General features: G+C 32.7%; 2 protein-coding genes across 3 annotated transcripts in view; one reads left to right on the forward strand and one right to left on the reverse strand.

Moving 5' to 3' along the window:
* LOC109346475 (solute carrier family 35 member F1-like) overlaps positions 1–5,622 on the reverse strand; it is a 9,580-nt gene extending 3,958 nt beyond the window's left edge. The window contains exons 1-10 of one of the 2 annotated variants that reach the window (XM_019586049.1): positions 5,313–5,622; positions 5,007–5,101; positions 3,935–3,992; positions 3,487–3,684; positions 3,186–3,262; positions 2,897–2,979; positions 2,464–2,515; positions 1,163–1,231; positions 635–721; positions 480–541 (exon numbers count right to left, since the gene is read on the reverse strand). In XM_019586049.1, coding sequence (XP_019441594.1) covers positions 480–541; positions 635–721; positions 1,163–1,231; positions 2,464–2,515; positions 2,897–2,979; positions 3,186–3,262; positions 3,487–3,684; positions 3,935–3,992; positions 5,007–5,101; positions 5,313–5,433 — 902 coding nt within the window. In that variant the 5' untranslated portion in view covers positions 5,434–5,622. The remainder of the gene's footprint in view (positions 1–479; positions 542–634; positions 722–1,162; positions 1,232–2,463; positions 2,516–2,896; positions 2,980–3,185; positions 3,263–3,486; positions 3,685–3,934; positions 3,993–5,006; positions 5,102–5,312) is intronic. The other variant, XM_019586050.1, reaches the window with a different exon arrangement.
* Positions 6,903–8,026, forward strand: part of LOC109346476 (probable methyltransferase PMT19) — a 3,936-nt gene continuing 2,812 nt past the window's right edge. The window contains exon 1 of the mRNA XM_019586051.1: positions 6,903–7,593. Coding sequence (XP_019441596.1) covers positions 6,949–7,593 — 645 coding nt within the window. The 5' untranslated portion in view covers positions 6,903–6,948. The remainder of the gene's footprint in view (positions 7,594–8,026) is intronic.

The raw sequence follows: 8,026 nt of genomic DNA on the forward strand, positions 1-8,026 counted from the left end.
TTTGGATTTTGTATATGTTAGTGGCGAGGTAGTTTCCGCCTTTGTTGACTTAGTTTGTATGAACTAAAGATGACTTAACCGTTTATATGCATTGTGTTATTCAGGAAATTGTGAATCAGGTTAAGTTATCATTCGATAGCGATAAGTTGATTTTCCGCATTTGTGTTACTTAATGTGATGTCCCGGAAAAGGAAGGTTTTAAAAAGGAAACAATTTTATACAATCTCTTTATTAGAAAAAAAAAATTTACCAATTTTTCCGCAATGTTTTTGAGAAGTATTTTTCGGGGCGTTACAACAAAGCTCTGTTGCTTTATACCTCAAATTTCAACATAAACCCCTAACAAGATTGACATTGCTCAAAATATTCAACTCCGAGGTTGGATTATGTAAATAACATGCCAGGAGTAGTTGAATGAATTGCAATCATTCATTTTCAGAAAGGGAAACTTTATGCTTCCAAAGTGTGAAATTACATACCCGGAGTAGATAATAAGCCCAACAACAACAGCAACAAAGGCCACATAGTACATCCAATCAACCTGCAAAGCAATACTATCTTTAGAAACATGTGACTAACATCAACTAAGATAGTTTGTAGGAGAAAATAGAGACAGTAGAGGTTGCTAACAGACCTTCTCATGGTAAGCAAAGATGCGAATTAAGACAGACCACATATCAGAGGTCAAGAGAGACAGGTTTAACATAGTGGAACCATGGATCTGTAACAAAAAAAAAACATTTTAAAAGACTAAATCAATGGTATTTACCGCACTTCTGTTTATTATAAGATACATTTAAATTTTAAGATGGTTTAATACCATCCAATACGTTAACTATGCAAGTGATGCAAGATTGTCACCAACTGGACAAGCATAGATAACAAATAGGTATCAATTCTACTAAGCAAGATCCTGAAGCAGCTTCATGGGTGAATTTTTTCCAATGCTTGAGGATCATTAAAAATGAAAGGTTGATGTAAGCAATATTTGAGGATCATTAAAAATATTAACATAAAACCAAAGAATTGCATTCTACAGTTTTGATCTCTTAGTACTTCCATTAATCCATTTATTGCCATAATTTTATTTCAGTCGTAATAACAAATTAACAAGTATATTTTCAAAAAGAAACCACAAAATTGCTAAAGTTTGAATCCACACCTTAAGTAGGACAGGTACTAAAGAGTAGAACATAAACATAGCCACTGAAAATCCAACAAAAGGAATCGCCTGAAATCAACATTAAAAGAAATGGGAATAAATAATAATGTTTCTAGTTCCACATCCTGCTAATTGGCATGTTGAACAACATATAAAACATGATATGCAAATTAGAAAATACAAAGGAGGTTATAAAAAATGTAGAAAGCAAAAAAATAGAAAATATATAATATTAGGCACAGGCCAGCAAGCAGTTGAGGGTGACAGGGTAAGTGTTTAACCAGGTAATCAGTATATTTTTCTGACAATGAAAAATAAAAATTCTAAAGAAAGAAGTTTTGTATAAGACCAACTTCATTATATTCACATTCCTTCATAAAAACACATCGAAGATTTTATGCAACAACTGTACTGTATTCATTATTATATGCAGATTCCCAAAAATCTGATCCTAAGAACCAATTCGATATTCCATCCAACGATTGCAAAATCAAAAGAAACCCAGGATTATATGGTTATTAAAAATGAAAATAGAAGGACAGTGAGAGGATTTTCAAACTGATTGAAAATGCAAGAATTGCTCTTTGCATATCAAGCACCTAAGTATCAATATTTGGGCGTGTAAGCACTCTCAGCCAAGAAAACAGTCTGGAGTTTGAACTTGAGCATCTAAGCATTCTTTTTTCAGTGCTTGAGCATGTGACAAGAGAGCAAGGAGCAATGCTCTCTGGAGCGCGCATGCTTGAGCAATAAGTTATGGGCGCTTGACTGCTTAGAGCAATGTTCATAATTTTATAAAATGGTGCATCTGTTCTTGAACAAGATCAAAGGATATGAAAGGTGATATGCATCAAGAGTTGTGACTCCTATGAAGAGGTCTCTCAACATCTATATAAGGATATGATCCACCCACTATATCATTTTTTTTATCTCAGATACTCTTCTAATGCTCCGGTGGGACTATTAGAGAATTTTTATGTGAAACACTACGGGTTAAATAGTTTGGTTGATTTAGTGCAAAGTAAACAAATGCTCTTCATTGTATCCTGAGCGAAATTCAATATTAAATCACATCCAGTAAAGGAAGTTGCTGGCAGGGGGTTAAAATATGCCTTGATGATTTGGGCATTTTCTACACCAAAGTTGCTGCATAATTTTCTGTTTTTACAGATTTTTAAGAAGATTCACCAACAAATCAAACATGTAAATATGAGGACAGAAACTTATAGGCATCTTAGTTAGAGTGGATTTTTGTCAATTAATCAATAATAAAGAGTGTATGTGGGAGAGAGAGATCTTACTGCCCCAGCTGTCCAATGAATAGATTTAAGCTCCTTGCGCTCAAGTATGCTTCTATAAAAATCATTAAGGCCAAAACCAGATAAATAATAACTAATAAACATGTTTATGACAATATCATTATCACTCACAGCTTCATTTGTTTAATCATTGAGCAGAATAATATTTGAATTTTGCTCAACAATTGAATAATATACTTAAGATATGCAATGGAAAGAAGATGCGTTGGAAGACCAAATAAATAAAAATATGTAAGAAATAAATGCTGGAAAGAAAGTTTATGAGCCCAAGCAAATGAAACAAAAAGGATTCCTCCATGCAAATTCCATAAAGCACAAGTTTGAAGATATAGATGTATGGATAAATAAGCTAATAAAATTTGTAAAACTGAAGGATCTTAGTTTCGATTCGTAATAAAATCAATTTAAAGGATACATTTGAATGGCACTGACAATAGCACCAAAGAAACCCAACATTGCCATGAGCTCAACTCTATCAGCATTCTTCACTAGAAACTCCTGCAATTAGAGAGAAATAATAATGACATAAAATACTACTCATAAGAAATACTAATATTAACTGCCAAGTGTGGATTGAATCATGTGGTAGCATCTCAAGAATGAGTCCAAATGTAGCATATTGTTATTTTTCTGTCAAGAGGCCTGGTTCAAGCTCAGTTTGAGAAAAACTATTCTATCCCAAAACAGATGTGTGATCAGCTTACCTCACTGACATTGCATACAGCATACAATGTAGCACCAGCAATAATAATAAGGTCCCCTTTCACTGGATTGCTTCCACCTATAACATGTACATATAAACATCAGACAATTACCACAAAGAAAAATATGCATGTCACCAATGACAATTGATAAGTATTATAAGATCGCAATGTACTTAGGTAAATGATTATGAAAAAACAAATATGGTTTATACACACACACGCACACATTCCCTCTTCAAATGCGCTCGCGGGAGTGCAATATATGTGCATGCGTATACGATATGACACATAGAAGGCCACTTACTTGATCGGTCGCCTGCATGAACATCTGAAAATACAACCAGGACAAGGCCAGCAATGCACACAGCTACACCAGTTATCTTCTTGAATCTATATTTTGTTTTCAAGAAAATCCATGTAAGAAAGATGACACATGGAATAGACCAGCAGTCCAGCAGCATCACACTTGTGACTGATGTGTATTGATACGACGTCACAACTGTTCATTAGATGAGAATTAGCTTGTAAATAATCAAAAGTAATATCCAACCGAACAATTATTTGCTTCATTTTAATAAATAGAAAGGGTCTAACAATGATGTTAAACTGCAGTAATCTAGATTTGCATAATAAACTTTGGACCTATAGGTTCCTCATGAAATCTCAATTCCTATACAGATATAGTAGTTTCAAGTTTCAACCATGCTCTCTATGTAATATATTATATGCCTGCCACCAGAAACACTTACCAAGAAAATTTGCTTCAACGTCAATTATTCCAAGAATTATGTAATAATACCATTTTGCCTGCATAAGTACCATATGAAATTAATAAAATTGTCTAACATTTATGTTGAAAGGAAAAATAGAGTTAAAACAAAAAGAGAATATAAGTATAACTTTTTAATGGCAGCACTATTAAATCTTTTTTTACCATATATGAAGTTCAGGAATATCATGTCTCATGCTACAAAAAACCAAACATCATACTAAAACTACATGCAACCCACGGCGGCAGAGAGCGTGGTAGCTTGCATTGTATGGTTTGCTCACTTTACTACCAGCATCCCAAGAATATTGTTAACTTTTGTAGATTGGTGGGAGTGAGATTATGAGTAATAGATGGAACCTCTGAAAATCATCTAACAAATCATTCATGCACAGTATACTTTTCAGAGAAAGAAGTATATGGAGCATCTTGGCACTTTGTAGGCATAGGATACCATTCTTTTCCACTAATGGTTTTAGTGTAATGCTACAAAAACATAAAACAATGCCTTACACATACAAATATTCGCATCAATTTTTGCACCATTTTTTACTACTGCATCTATACAATGTCACATGAAAACTTCACTATGCAGCAATTCAATGACTCTACAAATTTTGTCTCTGCTGATCCCGTTTGAGTGTTGTTCATTTATTATCATCCTTCTTTCTAATCAGAGACTAACACAAAGAAAGGGGTAACCGTAGAAATCAGAGTAACACCAGTTTAACATGGCCGAAGGGCCATAATGAAGTTAGCACTTAGCCGACACAAAAAAGACGGTCTGGTGCACGAGGCTCCAACCCAGTTAGGTCTGAATGGTAAATAAACACAGTCTTACCCTTTCAGGCGGACATTGTATAAGGAAGTTAACACATAGTAAAAAATTGTTTGGAATATTTTTTCTCTCGGCCAATTTCACTCAAATTAAACAATAAAACTACAATTAATTCTATAATGCACTGCATCATGTTTAGCAAATTAATCAAAACCTATTGAAAATACGTGTAACAATGAAACGAAAAGAAAATGATAAAGCATGGTGATAGAACCTTGAGTGGTTTCCTTCTGTATAAAAGGATACTCCCATAGATAATTGCCAATAAAGCATAGTTCAGAAACGACTGTGAAGTTGGTGCATCAATTCCTACAAAAAAAACAAGGCAGTGGCCAAAAAAAGAAGAAAAAAAGTATCATTAATAAATAAATTGAGTTAGGCACATTTAAATATTTTAAAGGGCAAAAACTATAAGTATTCGATTCCAGAGCAGTCACATATACCGAAAGTGATTAATTCGTTACGAGAGTGAGTTAGATACATAGGTGTATTAAAAAAGAGTGGAAGAGGGAATGTAAACCTTTTTTAGCCAAAAGAGAAGAGGTAAAGCCAGTGGAAGTGATGAGAAGGGAAAGAAACTGTCCCAACACAACGCCTGTGAACGTTTTTTTGGTCCATATTTGTTCCAACTTCATCCTCATTTTTTATTAGTTTATCAGATTCAGTAATAGAAACAGGTTTTGAGGTTGAGGTTGGTACAGTAGCGTAAGTGTTAGCGATCAAGAGAATCAGAATCAGATTATATCAACTTCACCAGTGTTTGGCTACAACAACATACGCTATTGTTAAGGACATGTTCCACTTACTTAATTTGTTTTATTTGATGATGGTTAAGATATCATCACAATATAGGGGATAATAAAAAAATTTAAAAGATAGGGATAACAAAGTTTTGGAAAATCTATTTTGGATTTGCTAAATTCTTGTCTAATCTAATGTTTAATGTTTATGTTTAGGGACATTGCAAATTGAGGCCAATTAAAAAAAGTTATGAACTCAGTTACTTTAGCTAAATTACAAATGGGTTAGTATGACGGAATCTTATGGGATCACTTTGGTTCGGTCATATTATAAATATACTGGAATATGGTCGAGTTTTATAAGATTTATGGTTGGGTTTAAAATTTAAACTTAATTAATATTTAAGGATTGTTAAGAGCAGTTTTATGGTCACTCATTTATCATGTATATATGTTTATTCAATTTTTACGTAATAATAACATCTCTTTTATCCAACAATCATTGATTATCTAAAAAATTATATATTTACGTGTATATATAAAGGATTCACACGTGTTATATCTTATTGGTTTTAGTGTGAGATTTAAGTTTAAAATTTAATCCAACCTACATTTAAGGTTGGGTTAGGCTTTGAGTTAAAGGTTAAATTTAAATTCAAAATATAATTCGACTAACATCTAAGTTATGGTAAACATTACTGACCATTCTCAAAACATAGGAAAGTCATCAATATCTTTTAAAAGAAAATCACAAATGTGAAAATTATTTTCACAATTTCTTGGTCAACGTGAATAGGATGTACGTGATAGACATAATTCTTATATTATTTTGAAAACTTTATTACTAGGAGATATAATGCATACTGGTTTCAATGGCAACAATGTTGGTGCATGGTGATGAGAGGATGATGGTGTGATGATGGAGAAAGTGGGGTAGGATAAAATAATGTGAATGTATTTATGGTGATGAAAGGCGGTGACAATGTAATTATACACATCAAAATATGATTTACTACTCATTTACATTATTATTTTTAAGTCAATAATAAACAATAATATAATAATAATATTATAAAACTTTTGTACAATGAATATACATAATAGTGTAATATTTTCAAGATGATAAAACTTTTTAACTTGGCTTAAATTAATAACATATATTTATATTTATATTATTTGTTTTAAAGTGTATATATATATATATATGGTCTTTCAATAAGTGTCGCTCCAGGAATCGAATATTCTTTCACTTTTTATCATCTTATCGTGCATTATACTATTATATCAATATCAGGTTGATAAATAAAAGTTTAATTACTTATCTAATTTAAAATTAATATAAATTCTTGGAGTTAGAGTATAGTTGGAAGTTATAAGAGACTTTTCTTCAGTTCAGTGAAACAAACAACCAATGCAATGGCACCAAATCTAACATCAAAACCTGTTACAAAACATGCTTTCATATTTTCCTTAACCACTATCCTCTGTTCTCTATTCTTCCTTATTGGCTACAATAGTTCCTCCACCAACACCACTTCACTTCTCAACCAACCCTGTCTCCACCAGCACCACAACAATAACAACAATAATGTCTCTATCCACAACTTTTCTGAGCCACTTCACTTACACTTTGAACCTCATCACTTTTCTTCTCTTCCAAAACAACATGAACCACACTCTTTTTTCAACTTATGTTTAAGTAACTTCACCAACCATTGTCCATGCCATGATGCAAAAGATGAAAGAAACTTCCACACAGGAAGACATTGCCCTCAAACCAATGAAAGACTTAGATGCTTGACACCTATTCCAGATGGGTATAGGAAGACATTTCCATGGCCTAAGAGTAAAGACATTGCTTGGTTTAGCAATGTCCCTTTTCCTAAGCTTACAGAATATAAGAAATCACAGAACTGGGTTCGTTTGGAAGGTGATCATTTTGTATTTCCTGGAGGGGGAACTTCATTTGTAAATGGGGTTAAGGGCTATGTTGATGTCATAAAGAGTGTTGTGCCACTCAAATCTGGGAATATTAGAACTGTTCTTGATGTTGGTTGTGGGGTAAGGTTCCATTTTTATGTTATGCATTTTATTTTTTATAATCTTTGCTTATTTTGTTTTGTTTTCACTAAATCTAGTAAAAAGCATGATAAGGTTGCTTGGTTTTGTTGGAGTTAGAGTGCTATATTATTGGATGAGACATCAACTCGGGACAACTTATATTCATTCTATTGTTATTGCTTGTTAACTTACATATTTTCATTGGTGCATGACATAATTTTAAACAACAGATCCTTGTTCGTTAAGTTTGGAATATGTCCAAGTCATTATGAGGGAGACAAAATAGAAATAATTAACTATTGAAGAAACTAATGAGCTTGAGACTGCATTAACTTGAGTACCCTTGCATAGTTGTGAATTGACACATTTGTTAAGTTCACAAGCATTGTTTCACTTTGGTTACATATGTCCTTACCAGCTACCAATATATATA

Source organism: Lupinus angustifolius, chromosome LG04 (assembly GCF_001865875.1).
Source record: "Lupinus angustifolius cultivar Tanjil chromosome LG04, LupAngTanjil_v1.0, whole genome shotgun sequence".
Taxonomy (NCBI): Eukaryota; Viridiplantae; Streptophyta; class Magnoliopsida; order Fabales; family Fabaceae; genus Lupinus; species Lupinus angustifolius.